General features: G+C 48.7%; 1 protein-coding gene across 4 annotated transcripts in view; it reads right to left on the bottom strand.

Annotated features, from left to right (window-relative positions):
* RNF216 (ring finger protein 216) overlaps positions 1-18,013 on the bottom strand; it is an 853,926-nt gene that overhangs the window by 603,508 nt on the left and 232,405 nt on the right. For all 4 annotated transcript variants that reach the window (XM_078665045.1, XM_078665046.1, XM_078665043.1 and 1 more), the window contains 2 exons: positions 11,970-12,072; positions 574-738 (listed from right to left, as the gene is read on the bottom strand). In XM_078665045.1, coding sequence (XP_078521171.1) covers positions 574-738; positions 11,970-12,072 — 268 coding nt within the window. The remainder of the gene's footprint in view (positions 1-573; positions 739-11,969; positions 12,073-18,013) is intronic.

The following is an 18,013-nucleotide window of genomic DNA, read 5'->3' on the forward strand; positions in this document are numbered from 1 at the left end:
GCCGGAAAGCCATGTGAAATGCACTGGAACAACTAGTGCTCAAAAACATAAAATATCATGCAACTTTTTTAATAATGGGCCATAACATGACCTCACTCTTTTTCACATTTTTTAACTGTGTAATTTCTCTTCACTAAAGAGAAATATCAGATTATACTTCCCCCTCACTGGCATCTCTAATAGTGGTGTATTAGGGAGATCACTACACAAAATACATAAGCAATAGCAAGTAAGCTGTATTATGCAGTTAAACATGTATTCCACAATCTCAATCTTCCACAACTGACTTTATGGGCTGTATTCTCTTAGGGAAGGTGCAGGTGCTAACAATGCCTTTATCCTCCAGTACGAAATTCTACTGGAGTACTTTTGCATTCTATTAGTTTTGCAAATGCTTTCAACAGAAAACAATCTGATAGTTTTACCAGAAACGATCATCAGCACTCAAACGGCCCTTGCATGTTTCTTAAACTACCATGAAGGTATGAAATCAAGAATTCTAAATAAAGTAAGCATCAGCTACACAGGACAGTGTAAATGTTTGCATTTTAGGGCTTGAACTAGAAAGCTTACCTTTCGTGTTATGGCATAGTGTCCATTAAGCTCGTGTAGCGCCCACTTAATGTCCTGACTGCTGAGCATCTTGAAATCTGCCATAAGAAGATCAGCAGCTTGAAGAAAACATCGCTGATCCACGGGAGCAAGTTTGGAAAAATCAAACAAATCTACCTTTGGCTCCTGAAGGAAGAAAAAGGGAAAGGGGGGGCAAGTTAAGTGAAACATGTTCTGCTTACAGGAATATCATGCAAATAGATCTAACGTGTAACAATGTGTTGGGTCTCATTGGAGAAAGAGGTAATTAATGATAACAATGATGGTCTCTGAACCAACATCATCTACTCAGGCATCGTGCTAGCTAAGGAATGTTTCCATCACTGTCATGGAGCCTATGGAATCTAGTTCTAGTAAATACAGAACCCGCCTAAACCATAGGTATGAAAGCACTGTAGGACAGTACAGATAATCACTGGTATACAGGTAGGCGTTTAAGCATTTTTGAAATTAGTTCCAGCCATAATAAGCCTTGGTTTCTCCACAACACAAAGGCCTGATAGCCGGAACTGCCGCAGTTTTCGTTTAAACAGAATAACATAATTAATTAATGGTCAGCATTTCAGTCCATGACTAGTCTCTCAGCCCATCACTGTCAGATATCAAGTGATGCTTCATTTTGCAACGGGGCCCAAACTTAGGCTGTGGTTGTGGTCTTATTCCTGATCATCAAGCTGGGCTTAAGGCTTCTAAACATCACCACAGACGTTACAGTGTGACAAAGTTGAGAATGCACGGCAAAGAGGGCGTGTTCACATTTCCAGACACCCATAACAGCTCTGGATGCAACATTTTGATCATCTCATCCTCCACTCGTTTAGACTGCAGCTTCCTGGAAGAGGCTGTGGCAATAGCCAATTGACAACCTAATGATCGCCATCATGTCCTGACAACAATGTCTAATTATGGATGTAGATGCTGCATAAGAGGGGTGACAGAGGTGAAACTGAGCACACATTGACTAGAATTCCTTACATTTGACCTAGGCTATTGCATGCAGCATGTCATTGAGTTAAGACTGAGTTACTTCAATTAGCCATCACAGCAAGACATTCCGGTCCACTGTATTGAATGCACTAGACAAATGTAATAACATCAATAAGGCTTTCTGATCTTTAGCAGCTTGATGCAGTAGCTAATCTCTCATATGAAGAAGGAGCTGTGCGCCTCTACCTGGATGGAAATCACATTACTTCTTGGATAGAAGTGAACCAATTGGAAAGTAACTACGTACAGGTTATCTTTGAGTGCACTAGACCCCTCACATGGATGGTATTTGCCTCGGTCAAGGTACCTGTGTTTTTAGATTCAGAGTAATCCAAGATAGTTTCAAACATTTTGAATGACAATCCTCTCTCAAGAAGATGTTTATTATCGTAATAAAAACAATAGCCCCTGTTTGGGTGCACTCTTCAAAGATCACAAGAGCCCTCTGCAAACTGATTGAGGTTTATGTTCTCAATGGCTGATTCACTCCATGAAGAAGAGGTTAACAACGTTCCCCTTACCTCTCACTCCCATCGTATCTAACCCTGATTATTTTGATATCTGTCAGATTTGGACGGTGTCATTCCACTTAAGAACTTAAAACAAGATTATGATAACACAGACTCAGAAAGAATACCCAGCCTTGGGACAAAACAATGTGTCTCCAACAAAGTATTAAAACTATTGGCTAGTAGACAATTGACCACTTTTAACCCCTTCCATGCTGATGACGGCCCCCAGCCGTCATGGCACACAGTGCTTGTGTGCTGATGACGGCTGGGGCCGTCATGACCACGCCCGCGATCGGAATGTCCAGCACAGGAGCGGATTTCCGGCCGCGGGCAAGGGGTTAAAAAATGGTTGCTCACTCAAAAAAAAAATGATTGGAGGTTCTGTCAAAAATTTACAAGCTTCTAGCTCAACCAACCACTAGGGAGAAAATAATATGTCAACGCATATGGGAGGCAGAATAATGCTGTCCCCTCACAGAAACAGAACTGGAGGACATTTTTCACAGGACTCGTTTTACAGCCAGTAGTTCTGAAGATCGAGAGTCAATGACAAAAAACCGACCAAATATTGTTATCCAACCTCCACCGACTCCACAAGTCATGTTGAATGGGGTTTGGAAATATGGGAAGGTTGCTCCCCATTCTCTGGAAATACCCAAACTCAAAAGTTTCTGGGTGGGTGTCCCTGACAATATTGATGGCATCTTCAAACGCATACCTAGATTCCCAGCCTATGTTGTCAGCTTCCCTGCTGCATTTGTTGAAAAAAAGCAGATGGCACTTACTCGGTGTGCTGCTGGCCAGGTGATTACCTTTCTATGCAACACTGACACAGCTCCACAGCACAGGGCTTGGTTATATAACATCTGGGCTATACTGGGCACATAAAAGCTGACAATGTCCTTGGAACAAAGTGAAAGCAGTTTCAAGGAGGTGGTGCTCTGTGATTTCCCTCCTCTCCACTCCAATGAATTGTGCAATGCAGCATAAATGGCCATGACAGACTGGAAGGGATAGGCTATGAGATACACGAGGGGTTCTACTTAGATTATTATTATTTTATCTTATACAGCATCATGCAACCTAAAAAAAAAAGGTATACTTTTGCTAAGTAAATGCGATCATAGTAAAACGATCATGTTTATCGTGAATAAAGACATGTCTTCAAGGCATTAAGAAAAGACAGTTACTGATGTGTGTTCCTCAAAGATGACAGAAAAGAATTTCACATTTTAAAGTCTTTCATTGTTAAAGACCTGCAGCCCGATTCTGCATATTAACATTTAGGGATGTTGACAAGGAAATGCCCTGCCTAGCAAATCATAGGCTAGGATGTTATTAATCTTTCTCTAAAGGTTAATTGTGTAGATCAAGAGGTCTATTTGCAATTCTGTATGTCTGGGAGAGCAAGGAGAAAGGGTTCTTGACCAAGTTCTGAGTCATACCGGCACTTCTTACCTCGCATGCCGCTGGATGTATGTGGATATGCGTTCTTAAAAAAAAATAAAAAGAACAATCTGTAATTGCTTTAATCTCTGGTGAGGAGACAAGTTGTAGACTTAATCGACAAATACCAAAAACTGGTTCTATCTCCTCATGAGACTGTTGAAGGGGTGAAAAACTACAACGCAACTCAGGGTCTGAAGTAGCCGTTGCTACTGAGGAACACTGGAGTTCCAAAGTTGCACCTTTTTTTGTTGGGACAAAATACACACCCTGAAGACAGGAGTCTGTCGTGGATGCTACTAGGGGGTGAAAATTACCAGCACTCAAAACATAAAAAGTGTTCTCTTATCCTCCTATGTCTAGTGGTAAACTACTCAGTACTGGCACAACTCGCTATCTGATCCATAAGTCCATGAGATAGAGTGAGATGATTGGCGAAGTTGAGGGGGTTTCTCGTGAAACACGCTCTAAAGTTCCTTAGTCGGATGGGAAAGAAGCATTCATTTAGTTGAGGAAAGGTATCAAGAGTTTGCTTTTTAGGTTTTTCAAATTGTTCTTCAGTGTTTTCAGTAAACTTCTTTTTAGCCCTACTGTTGACTAGTGTGTAGGGGTAACATTGGATGTCATTAGGTGGTGGTTGGTCAAAGTGTGGGCACTGATAGGTCAAGTGATTATGAGGAACCATGCCACTAAAAGAACCCAGTCTTGCTTATGGCATTTGATGCGGGGGTGCAGACAGTCGCTGTTTGGTGACAAACACAACCATATACTTTGGTTAACATGAAATTTATGACATACTGAGATAACAGAAAACCACCCTTTTCAACCAATACAACCTGATCTACACACACACCCACACGGACACCCACACGCGCACAGTATATATATGTTATACTATTGCATTAATATTTGTGAAACTGCTCCACAAAAATTAGCATTGAGGTACAATGCTCTTACTGACTAAATGGGTATCTTGTAAGGTTCGGTGGTCTGACATTTTTTACATCTAGCAAACTAACATTGCCACAGCATATAACTCTATTCTGATCACATTAAATAACAAAATATACCTAAATCAATTCACTAGTGTCCAATGAACGAAGGACGAGGCAAGTTGAAAAGAACATTAATTTTACAAATCCCTCCATACGTTTCAATTCTATATTAGGAGGCATAGCTGGGAATGAGGGTAGAATCTACACGTTGACGTCTGGACCATCTGCAGCAGATAGAAAAGCGGGTTGCCAGGAGCAAGTCTACCATCTGGGATCCTGTTAATTAAATGCTGGGAAAGTGCCAGGCTTGGGCCAAGAGCTCAGTAGTTTGTCTGTCAGAACTTCATTAAAAAGAGGAAGCGGTCCTGAAGAAATCTGTCCAGGGTGCAGGACTCCAGTCAGCACATTAGTCTGGACTTTGACCTCCAGAAGTTGGAGTTTCAAAACTTCAGCACCCCTTTTTATTACCACAGCAAATAAAACTGACTTATCTGTGGAGAGGCCAGAGTGAGAGTTCAACCCAGTGTCCAGAAAGGAGTCCAACACATTGGCATCCTGAAGGTCCATAAAAAGATTCATCTCATCATAATAGTGGGATGCTTCTTCCTGGTCATCTCCATCACCGTGGTGATGGTCTTCAGATCTGTGCCTCAAGGCTTGGAAAGGATGGAACGGACGTCAGCACATTGTGAAGTGTGCACAGTGGCATGTACAACACCCTTAGCCAGTCCGGGCTTATTAGTGAACACCACTTTGAATTCTGTGACTCGTAGTGTCACTTTTCTTATTATATATCTGGGCTTACAAGCTCCCATACAGCATAAACCAGAATGGAAGGTTACTTAGTTTGAAACACCAGAACAATCTGAATGTATTACATTTGCTATGAAAACAGGATCGAACTGGGACAAAAAATAGGCCCTGGAACCAAAATACAAGTGGCCCGGCTGGCAAACCATACAGCTAAAAAAAAATAGGCTACATTTGCATATCAAGCCAGTTTTGAGCATGTAAAGACATGCTGTATGTGTTTGCTGCATGTGTTTGAGGTAATATCAGGGAAATCAACAGTAAAAACTGTCCCACCTGGACATAGAACAGGTTCACAAATGACAAAAAAACCTGCCCACGCACTCATCTGTCAGACCAGCCCACCGGGGGCTGCCTGATTGCTCTATAAAGCGATACAAAAGGTGATGATGGACGGAGCGTTTGAGCAAATCAAACACTCACCCCCAGTGAACTGATCTGGGTTTAATCCCAAACGAGTCTCCGCCCCTTGGTTTACCGTTGCACTGTCGGCTAAGCGGCAGCAGTGCAAGGTAGCTGAAAGAACTTGGCGGCTAAAATACGACGTGGAGGCGAAGGTGGCTTTTAAGAACATGGTCAAGGAGTATCACCGAGACATCCGCCTAGGTAAGAAAACCTACCTGGCACGGAGGATTGATGCTGCCTCCAACTCCTGCAAGGAGATCTTCTCTATAGTGAGGGAGTTTACATCGCCCCGGATAAACACTGCTGAGGAGAGGCCCTCTGATGCGTGGGCTGCGGATCTTGCTGATTTTCTTACCAGCAAGATCCAACTGATACAGGCTTCTTTCCTGGCGATTATCCCCGAGGAGCGGACTGTCAGTGAGGCCATTCGATCGCCCCTGGCGCTGCCGGGCCCCACATTAGGCGCATTTTCACCTATCTTGGCGCCCGTCTCCTTAGCACTTTTGAGTAACCTGAAGTCCGGCTCGCCCCTGGACCCCTGCCCTGCTAAGACTCTGGCGAAACTGGCTGAGGTTATTAATCCATTGGCCAATCCGTTGCTGAATCTCTCGTTGAGCCAGGGAGTGGTTCCGCAGGCTTGGAAGCAGGCAATGGTCATCCCGCTGCTTAAGAAGCCTGGCCTGGACCCTAAGGCCCCTGTTAACTATCGGCCTATCTCTCTGCTGCCGGCTCTTACGAAGGTTGTTGAGAAGCACGTGCAGACAGTGCTCTCCAACTTTCTAGAGTCGAATGAGATTCTGCATGCCACCCAGTCAGGTTTTCGTCCGGGTCTCAGCACGGAGACTGCGCTCCTTGAGGTCTCCGAAACAATCAAGGGGATCTTGGATTCAGGGGGCAAAGCCATGCTGGTGATGTTGGACTTGTCGGCGGCTTTTGACACCGTTCCCCATGAGGGTCTTCTCATAAGACTCCATGAGATAGGACTTCGGGGAACGGCGTTCAGCTGGTTTTCTTCTTTTCTAGCTGGCCGCCGGCAAACGGTCTGGGCCGCTCCAGATTCCGCCGTGATGCCGCCTTTGGGAGTCGGGGTCCCTCAGGGCTCTATCCTGAGCCCGACCCTCTTTAATATCTTTATGACCCCTTTGGCGGCATTGGCGGAGTCGTTTGGGGCCCGGATCGTATCTTATGCCGACGATACCCAGCTCCTCTTCTCTTGTAAGAGAGGAGAAGACTTTGAGGGGGAGAGTATCCGGGATTGCCTTGGGGCTGTGTTTCAATGGTTCCATCTACACAGCCTCAAGTGCAATCCCGATAAGTCTGAGGTACTCTTCTTCGGGTGCGATGTGGAACCAGAGTGGCAGGCCTGGTGGCCCATTAATATGTCCCCCCCTTTGTGTTCATCCCAACTGGCTAAGAACTTGGGTGTTAAGATGGACACGGGGTTAACAATGAAGGCCCAGATTCTCGGAGTGTCGGGTATGTGTTTCGGCCTCCTGAGGATGTTACGGAGGTTTCTTCCCCTACTATCGGAGGAGCACAGGAGGTTGACTGTGCAGGCCCTGATAGGCTCCAGGTTGGATTATTCTAACGTTCTATACCTGGGCCTGCCAGAGTACCTGCTACAGCGGCTGCAAGTTGTGCAGAACGCTGCGGCGCGAGCTATCTACGGATTGAACAGACGGGCCAGTGCCACGGCTCTGCTCCAGACCTTGCACTGGCTTCCAATCCGTAAGCGGATCGCCTTTAAGACCTTGACTCTGACTTACAAAGCTCTTCATGCGACGGGAGCTAAGTATCTCCAGAGGAGACTCGCCTTCTACCAACCGGCGCGTTCTCTGAGGTCAGAATCCTTACTTCTGGCGACCGTTCCACGAGTGAAGCGAGCACGCCTGGGAGGTCGCTCCTTTGGATTGCTGGCGCCCCAACTGTGGAACTCTCTGCCCCTGTCACTTCGGGGAGCCACTAGTTTATTAGCCTTCAGAAAGGACCTTAAAACGTGGTTATTCTCCCAGTAGGCCCCCTATGTGTGTTGTTTTTCTCTGTATCTGCAATTCTCTCTTTTTTAATGTGTTATGTTAGTTTTACTGCAGCCTTCGTTAATTAAAAGCGCCGGGACACTCTTTTTGAGTAGCCGTGCGCTCTACAAAAGCCATTTTAACATAACATAACATAACATAACAATCCATCACCATTCTTTAGCCCACTCAGCCACCCCAGTTCAGACATGGCTATATGCAAATCAGTTCGACCCTGTGCCTCATGGGAACAGTCCAGCCCGAACTGCCAAGCCATGCCTTCCCTGGACCAGAAACAAGCCTCCTAGGACCGGTTTCTGGCATTTCAGCCGTCTTCAGCCAGGCCTGCTTGAATCCAGTGGCAAAGTGAGCAAGGGACTCACGTCTGAGCATACCCTGCCAACTTATGGCGAAGAAAGCGGTACAAAAGGGGGTGGTGATGGACGGAGCATCTGAACCAATCAAACACTCACACCCAGTCAAAAGATCTGGGTTTAATCCATCACCGTTCTTTAGCCCACTCTGCCACCCCAGTTCAGACATGGCCATATGCAAATCAGTCTGACCCTGTGCCTCATGGGAACAGTCCAGCCCGAACTGCTAAGCCATGCCTTCCCTGGACCAGAAACAAGCCTCCTAGGACCGGTTTCTGGCATTTCAGCCGTCTTCAGCCAGGCCTGCTTGAATCCAGTGGCAAAGTGAGCAAGGGACTCACGTCTGAGCATACCCTGCCAACTTCTGGAGAAGAAAGCGGTACAAAAGGGGGTGGTGATGGACGAAGCATCTGAACCAATCAAACACTCACACCCAGTCAAAAGATCTGGGTTTAATCCATCACCATTCTTTAGCCCACTCAGCCACCCCAGTTCAGACATGGCTATATGCAAATCAGTTCAACCCTGTGCCTCATGGGAACAGTCCAGCCCGAACTGCCAAGCCATGTCTTCCCTGGACCGGAAACAAGCATCCTGGGACCGGTTTCCGATTCATAATCCTCATCAGGCAGGCTATCTTGAATCCAGTAGCCAAGTGAGCAAGGGACTCACGTCTGAGCATACCCTGCCACACTTAGGGCGAACAAAGCGATACAAAAGGGGATGATGGACGGAGCGTTTGAGCAAATCAAACACTCACCCCCAGTCAACTGATCTGGGTTTAATCCATCACCATTCTTTAGCCCACTCAGCCACCCCAGTTCAGACATGGCTATATGCAAATCAGTCCGACCCTGTGCCTCATGGGAACAGTCCAGCCCGAACTGCCAAGCCATGTCTTCCCTGGACCGGAAACAAGCATCCTGGGACCGGTTTCGGATTCATAATCCTCATCAGCCAGGCTATCTTGAATCCAGTGGCCAAGTGAGCAAGGGACTCACGTCTGAGCATACCCTGCGTCCATCACCACCCCCTTTTGTACCGCTTTCTTCGCCATAAGTTGGCAGGGTATGCTCAGACGTGAGTCCCTTGCTCACTTTGCCACTGGATTCAAGCAGGCCTGGCTGAAGACGGCTGAAATGCCAGAAACCGGTCCTAGGAGGCTTGTTTCTGGTCCAGTGAAGGCATGGCTTGGCAGTTCGGGCTGGACTGTTCCCATGAGGCACAGGGTCAGACTGATTTGCATATGGCCGTGTCTGAACTGGGGTGGCAGAGTGGGCTAAAGAACGGTGATGGATTAAACCCAGATCTTTTGACTGGGTGTGAGTGTTTGATTGGTTCAGATGCTTCGTCCATCACCACCCCCTTTTGTACCGCTTTCTTCGCCATGAGTTGGCAGGGTATGCTCAGACGTGAGTCCCTTGCTCACTTTGCCACTGGATTCAATCAGGCCTGGCTGAAGACGGCTGAAATGCCAGAAACCGGTCCTAGGAGGCTTGTTTCTGGTCCAGGGAAGGCAAGGCTTGGCAGTTGGGGCTGCACTGTTCCCATGAGGCACAGGGTCAGACTGATTTGCATATGGCCATGTCTGAACTGTGGTGGCAGAGTGGGCTAAAGAACGGTGATGGATTAAACCCAGATCTTTTGACTGGGTGTGAGTGTTTGATTGGTTCAGATGCTCCGTCCATCACCACCCCCTTTTGTACCGCTTTCTTCGCCATAAGTTGGCAGGGTATGCTCAGACGTGAGACCCTTGCTCTCTTTGCCACTGGATTCAAGCAGGCCTGGCTGAAGACGGCTGAAATGCCAGAAACCGGTCCTAGGAGGCTTGTTTCTGGTCCAGGGAAGGCATGGCTTGGCAGTTCGGGCTACACTGTTCCCATGAGGCACAGGGTCAGACTGATTTGCATATGGCCGTGTCTGAACTGGGGTGGCAGAGTGGGCTAAAGAACGGTGATGGATTAAACCCAGATCTTTTGACTGGGTGTGAGTGTTTGATTGGTTCAGATGCTTCGTCCATCACCACCCCCTTTTGTACCGCTTTCTTCGCCATGAGTTGGCAGGGTATGCTCAGACGTGAGTCCCTTGCTCACTTTGCCACTGGATTCAATCAGGCCTGGCTGAAGACGGCTGAAATGCCAGAAACCGGTCCTAGGAGGCTTGTTTCTGGTCCAGGGAAGGCAAGGCTTGGCAGTTGGGGCTGCACTGTTCCCATGAGGCACAGGGTCAGACTGATTTGCATATGGCCATGTCTGAACTGTGGTGGCAGAGTGGGCTAAAGAACGGTGATGGATTAAACCCAGATCTTTTGACTGGGTGTGAGTGTTTGATTGGTTCAGATGCTCCGTCCATCACCACCCCCTTTTGTACCGCTTTCTTCGCCATAAGTTGGCAGGGTATGCTCAGACGTGAGACCCTTGCTCTCTTTGCCACTGGATTCAAGCAGGCCTGGCTGAAGACGGCTGAAATGCCAGAAACCGGTCCTAGGAGGCTTGTTTCTGGTCCAGGGAAGGCATGGCTTGGCAGTTCGGGCTACACTGTTCCCATGAGGCACAGGGTCAGACTGATTTGCATATGGCCATGTCTGAACTCGGGTGGCAGAGTGGGCTAAAGAACGGTGATGGATTAAACCCAGATCTTTTGACTGGGTGTGAGTGTTTGATTGGTTCAGATGCTCCGTCCATCACCACCCCCTTTCGTACTGATTGCTCTATAGGCAGGGTAAATAGAATTATGCAGCAAATTATGTGGCTGGGTTGAGTAAATTAAGCAGTTATGCGGCTTAATGCAGCACATTTTAGGATAGTATTATGCCATTATTTTGTCATTTGTACACTTGTTAACACTGTCTGGTAATAAGTTTCATCTCATTTGATCCATATTAACACTCAAATATAGCAATAACCAACAAAAAAAGAGACTAGTCAATCTTTGCAAAGGGCCATCCACTTTCCTGCAACATGTGTTACTGCACTTGTAATAACCTTTAACACCTTGAACGCTATGGGGATTTTTCTCCTGTGCTGGGATTCTACAGATACCACTTTACATGACGAGCTGGGCTCGTCATCAGCGTAGCAGGAGGCTACTGCATGACGAGCCCAGCTCGTCATGAGCGTCGAAGGGGTTAAACCGTTTGAGCTAAGAACATTTTTTTTGCTAAAATCTGCAGATTATATAGCAGATATGGATATTGTTGTCAAACGAGGCAAATCTATAATTATGCGAAAAACACCGCAGCCGCACAATCGCATAACTTCAGTGGCCCATCCTATAGGCCAGTCGGACCCTGCATGGAAATCAGTAGGGCAAATCCGAAAAGAAAAATTAAAAACATATATTGTTAGCATCTACTTTTTGATTTTAGCACACTAAAAATCAAAATATGTAATAGAATTGTCTAGACACTGGTTGTCAAACAAATTCTGCTTACTGCTCTGCCCAAAAATAAAACTTTATTGCAATCCAAGAATACTGCTGACCGCAACCAAGACAAAGCAAAATAATGCACAGCATTAGAGTATAAAATGAGCACAGAGGTAGATCAGCACCTTCAGCAACACATCTTATAGTGTTAAGATACTTTGGGGGTAACGGAGGCAGCCATTCATAGCATGCGTGGGGCACTGCTAAGGTTCTCATCAATATCGTTAAACACACACTGAATCTGCTCAAAGCATAGGATGACCAGACTGTTGCCTCCTGCTTTTCATAACAGCATGAAACACCAGACAGAACACAGTGCTATGATGCTGAAACATTGTGGCACTACAGAACGCTCCCAGTGAAATTCATTAAGTTCCCCCAACCTACCGTTGACTCATCCGGGACGGTAAGTAGGATGCTGGCATTGTGTGGGAGCACTGTGCCTTCCTTCTTTGGATAGTCGGGATTTTCGAGAAGAGCATTACAAATTCTACAAATGGAAAAGAACATACCAACATGATGAGAACTTCAATTCAGCTGTTCATAGGCAAGCAAACACAGCACAATTTCACTACATCAGCGAAACTGAAGCATGCATGTGGTATGCGTGGCAAGGGCCCATTGATGCTCAAGACAGAGGAAGATATGATATTTACACAAAATAACCCCAATAAAAGACTTAAAAAAATTGTAGAAGTTAAATGAGTGCCTCAAATGTCCAGCTGAACAAGTTACTTGCCTTCGGTAACGATATATCTGTAAGAAACATAGGTTAGTTATAGATGCCTTACCTTAGAATTGCCCCAAGGCGTCAGACCGGAGCCAGAACGTTTTCATGCATCAGTACCCAGCGCGTCAAAAGGTGGCGTCGGTAGGCTCCGCGTTAGTCGTCGGCATCGCAGCAGCTAGTTAGACGCCGCCCTCGCGCGCGGACGTCAGTTCTGTACACATCTTCCTCGCCAGGAGCGCAGAGCCATGCAAGACAATGACCACTGGTGCACAATACTAGGGCCCTGAACAGAAGTCCTTAATCCTAGAAATGAGTTCGCAGAACGGGGAGGATGGGTGGAGTGGTAGGGAATCTATAACCTATGTTTCTTACCGATATATTGTTACCAAAGGTAAGTTAACTTGTTCATCTGAAAGAAACAGTTACTTATAGATTCCTGAACTTAGAACAGATACCCCAGCAAAACCAACCCCAAAGGTGGGTCTGCAAACCAAGTTCACACCAGTAAGACCTGGAGAACAGAACGGCCAAAGAAGCGGTCTCTCCGGACTTGACGGTCCAGGTAGTAGGGTTTGGCAACCGTGTGCAGCGATGCCCACGTAGCAGCCTGACAGATGTCATTTAGGAGGACTCCTCGTCCCAAAGCAGTAGTAGCTGCTGTCGCCCTGGTGGAATGGGCACGCAGCCCCACTGGAAGCTCTTTCTTTGCCAAAAAATAGCAGGCTTTGATGAACAGAACAACCCACCTGGAGATTGGTCAGTTTGTGCATGGCCCAACCTTTGTTAGCGCCCACGAAACCAACAAAGAGCTGGTCGTCCACCCGGAATTGTTTGGTGCAATCCAAGTAGAAGGAAAGCGCACATTTTGGATCCAGACGGTGGAGCCTTTCTTCCTCTTTCGAAGGGTGCAGAGGCGGAAAAAAGGTGGGCAAAGTGATGGTTTGGCCAATGTGGAAAGAAGTAACCACCTTGGGAAGAAAGGAAGGCCTAGTTCGGAGGGCGACCTCGTCAGGATGAATAGCCAGAAAGGGAGGCTTGGAAGAAAGAGCTTGTAGCTCACTCACCCTGCGCGCAGAGGTGATGGCCACCAGAAAGGCAGTTTTCAAGGTTAAAAGCCTAAGAGGACCGTTGTGTAGCGGCTCAAATGGAGCACACATCAGATAGGTAAGAACCAAGTTCAAGTCCCACTGAGGCATTACGAAGGGAACAGGAGGAAAAAGATGAGTAATGCCCTTAAGGATTCTATTTACTAATGGGGACTTGAAAAGAGAAGGCTGATCCGTAAGCCTAAGGAAGACTAAAATGGCCGACAGTTAGCCCTAAAGAGTGCCGAGAGCAGAGCCCTGCTGGGCCAAAGAAAGGAGGAACAAGAGAACCTCAGAAAGAGGGGCAGAAAGGGGGTCTACAACCTTTGCTGTGCACCATGCCACAAATGTGCTCCATCTGCAGGCGTATACCTTCTTAGTGGAGGGACTGGCTGCCAAGATAACATCGCAGACTTCGTGAGGCAGGTCAAATGATGCCAACAGCCGCTGCTCATTCTCCATGCAAGGAGGTGGAGGCTGGACAGGTTCGGGTGAAGGACCGTCCCCTGCTGCTGCGACAGAAGATCCTCCCGAAGAGGCAGTCTGATTGGAGGATCGATGGCCATGTTGAGCAGCTCGGGAAACCAGACACTTTGTGCCCAATCCGAAGCCACAAGAATGACTTGGGTCGGTCGCGTTTGATTTTCTTCAGCACTCTGGGCATAGGTTGTATAGGCGGAAAGGTGTATACAAGACCGCAACTCCACTCGCGAAGAAAACCGTCGCCTAGTGAGTGCTGCCTTGGAAATTCCAAAGCGCATAATTGCTGACAATGCGTGTTCTCTTCGGTGGGGAAAAGATCTAACCAAGGCTCTCCCTGCTGTTTAAAGAGACCTTGCACCACCTCCGAGTGAAGATGCCATCTGTGATACATCAGGCACCTGCGGCTGAGTTCGTCCGCCCTGGCGTTCAGAGAACCTGCCTGGTGTTGAACCACCAGGGAAATGCCCTGATGTTCCAGCCATGTCCAGAGACAGAGAGCCTCTTGACATAGGTTCCACGACCCCACCCCGCCCTGTTTGTTGCAGTACCACATGGCGGTGGTGGTGTCTGTGAACACCTGCGTAGTGCGGAGGGAAGGAATGCCTTGAGCGCAAGACGAATCGCCTGAAGCTCCAGAAGGTTGATATGGAGCCCGGACTCCACCAGAGACCAGAGGCCTCTGATCTCCACCTCCCCCATGTGGCTGCCCCATCCCAGAAGTGATGCATCGGTCACCACCGTGAACTCTGGTTGAGGAAGGGAGAGGGATCTGCTGTCGACCCAATCCTGGCTTGTGAGCCACCACTACAGTTGGCGTGCAGTGCCCTCTGAGATCTGGACGCAATCGGACAGGTTCCCCTGATGCTGTGCCTACTGAAACTTCAGGTCCCACTGCAGAGCCCGCATATGCCATCTGGCATTATCCACCAGCAGGATGCAGAAGGCCATCAGGCCCAGTAGCCGGAGGGCCATCCTGATCGAAACCCGGGATACGATTGGAATCATAGCACGATTATCCCGGACTCGCTGCACGGGAGGATAGACCCAAAACTTCGTCATGTTTAGAACCGCTCCGATGAAGAGGAGCTTCTGAGAGGGAGTCAGGTGTGACTTGGCCTGTTGATGGAGAACACCAGCGAATGCAGGAGGTTGGCCATAGTCTGGAGGTGAGAGACGACTGCCTGGGGCGAGCCTGCCTTCAACAACCAGTCGTCTAGATAGAGGAAGACTGGAACCCCTGATCTGCGCAAATGAGCTGCGACCACCGCCATCACTTTCGTGAACACCCGAGGAGAGCTGGTAAGGCCAAAGGGGAGCACGGTAAACAAAGTGCTTGTGGCCCACCGTGAACCGCAGGTAACGCCGGTGGGCCGGCAGGACAGGGATGTGAAAATGAGTGTCCTGCAAGTACAACGCTATCATCCAGTCTCCAAGGTCGAGGGCAGACAGGACCTGAGCTAGGGTCAACATTTTGAGCTTCTACTTCTGAGATCCAAGATAGGACGCAGGCCCATGTCCTTCTTGGGCACCAGAAAGTAGTGGGAATAGCAACCACGACCTACTTCTGGGGCAGGAACTCGTTCAATGGCGCCCTTGGCCAAGAGAGCTGTAACTTCCTGTTGGAGCAGGGAAGGATGATCCCCTGACATCCGATGGTACTGAGGAGGCATGGCTGGGGGAGGGGGGGTAGTCTTGAAGGGGAGGGAGTAGTCCCTTCAGACTATCTGCAAAACCCACCTATCCGACGTGATGGTTCGCCAGTGGGGGGAGATGATGGCGAATTCTGCCACCCACTGGCGTGTGATGGGCCTGAAAGGTCGGACTAGGAGGGTTTGGAGGCTGCTGCAGAGGGGGCGGTGGTGGACCGGCCCGCCCGCTGGCCCCCAGAACCCTGTCGGTGGTTCCCACGCCCCCGGCAACGCTGGGGCTGAACAGCTTGCGCCGGCTGGTGGCCCTGGAGGGAATGTAGGCGGGCACCCCTTCCATAGCCATGAAGAGGAAGAAAAGCAGACTGTGCAGGGTATGTGATGGAGAGACCCAGGGACTTGGCCATAGCCCGAGAGTCCTTGAAGCGCTCTATCATACTGTCTGCTTTGTAGCCGAACAGGCGACGGCCAACAAAGGGCATGTCCATCAGAGGATTCTGAACATCCCCAGAAAAGCCAGTTGACCTCAGCCAGGAGTAGCGTCGAAGGGCTACAGACGTTGAAACTGTCCTACCCAGCGAGTCGGTGGTGTCCAGTCCACAGCGAATGGTAACCTTTGCTGCGTCTTTCCCCTCGTTAACTGCACGGGAGACCACAGCCCGGGCCTCCTCCGGGCACTGAGGCAGCACTTCTGCCACCGTATCCCACACAGAGTGGGAATACCGCCCAACAGACATGCAGTGTTTACCGATCGCAGTCCCAAGCTGGAGGAAGAAAACATCTTCCCAAATTGGTCCAGCTTCTTGGACTCCATATCAGGTGGAGTGTTAGGGACGGCGCCTTTGGAAGTTGAGGCTTGGATCACCAAGCTCTCAGGGGTGGGGTGTTGGGAGAGGAAAGTGGGGTCGCCCGGGGTTGGGCGGTGGTGTCGGGCAATCATCCTATCTACAGGAGCCCCTGTGTTGGGCCTGGACCAGGTGCCCAAATGGAGGTCAGTTAGGGCTTCATTGAACGGCAGCAGGGGCTCCAAATAGCTTGCTGCTGGTTGAAGGAACTCTGTCAGGAGGTTGGTCCTGACTGCCACCGTGGGTAGCTCGAGGTGGTATGACACTCCCTCCTCCGTAGCCATGGTAGGAGGAGACAACATGCCTAGGTATGGGGAGGTATCCAGACCACTGGCACCCCCCAGTTCCTCTCTCCAGTCCGGATTATAATCTAACTTGTCTGTTAAAGGGTCACCAGACCCCTCCCAGTCTTCCTCACCCTCCTCTGGCTGCCAATCTGGCTGAAAATGGCCAGGGTGGAACACAGGGACAAAAGTACCCATTGATGCTGGTCCGGCTCCGTGTCCACATCGAGGCGGAAGACGGGGGTTGACGCCGGGAGGGGTCCAGCCGGTGTCGGCTGCGGACGTGGTGCTGGTGAAATAGACGCTGGTGGAGGTGCAACACTTCACAATCCATAAGAGAGAATGAAGGAGGGCGTGATTGTGACATATCAACAGTAGCATAAACAACAGCCCACGCTCGGGCCAGCCCCCTTACACAGATAAACCATAAGCCCACCATTTCCCCCACACTTTCTCGTGTTGTTAAGGACATCCACAAGCCTCGTATATGTTTTTTATAGCTGCGCACACCAGTCCATTCCTGTACGCCAGACTGATAGAGAAGGTGTCGCAGACTGCTTCCATTAGCGCCATACCTCGTTTGGTCACCCAGCAAGCCAGTCCTACAAATAGTCGCTCCTCCACCACCATTGAGGCTACTCTAGGCCACAACCTCAGTAATTTCCCTCTCCACCCGATCCAGAATGGCCCCACCCACAGCAGCTCCAAGCAGAAGGCCAGTAGCAGGTCGTATACAGTGTGCACATATGGAACAAGTATCAGGGAGCGTCTGTTGTATGCGTGAACGAGACAGGCTGCATGGAAGTAATTTATCTAGATCATAGGCAGTCGCACAGAGGGGCCATACAAGCCTCTCACCAATCATCGTCATCTAAGGCTCCCACCCATCCACACACTTCTGGCAAAGGGACTCAAAGTTATCTGGGACATGGAAATGTACAATAGAGTTAGGTGTTCGCTCCCTTCCCAGTACCCTCGCTTCCAGTGGGCTATGTCATGGGATTTGTGTATTGGAACGGAGATGCATTGCCAGGGCGTGTCGCAGCAGGAGAAAACGAACAAACTGCATGTGGTTTAAGACTTAATACTCCTGCAGCTCTTGGAAGGACATCAGCATCATCCCCTTGTAAACACTGCCTAAATATGTGATACCTATATGGTCCCATTGATGGAAAACAGCAGAAAGCCGTGGTACCAAGAGCAACACCACAGAGTGGTGAGTTCGGCTAGCTTGCGGTCCCAGTGAATCAAGTGCAGTGCAAACTTCCAGCAGTATAACACCACCCGGGTGCAGGAGGGCATCTCCCTAGACAACGGGTCACTGTAGAGTGCACCGAATAAGCGTTCAAATCCCATCG

This window comes from Lissotriton helveticus, chromosome 10 (assembly GCF_964261635.1).
Source record: "Lissotriton helveticus chromosome 10, aLisHel1.1, whole genome shotgun sequence".
NCBI classification, from domain to species: domain Eukaryota; kingdom Metazoa; phylum Chordata; class Amphibia; order Caudata; family Salamandridae; genus Lissotriton; species Lissotriton helveticus.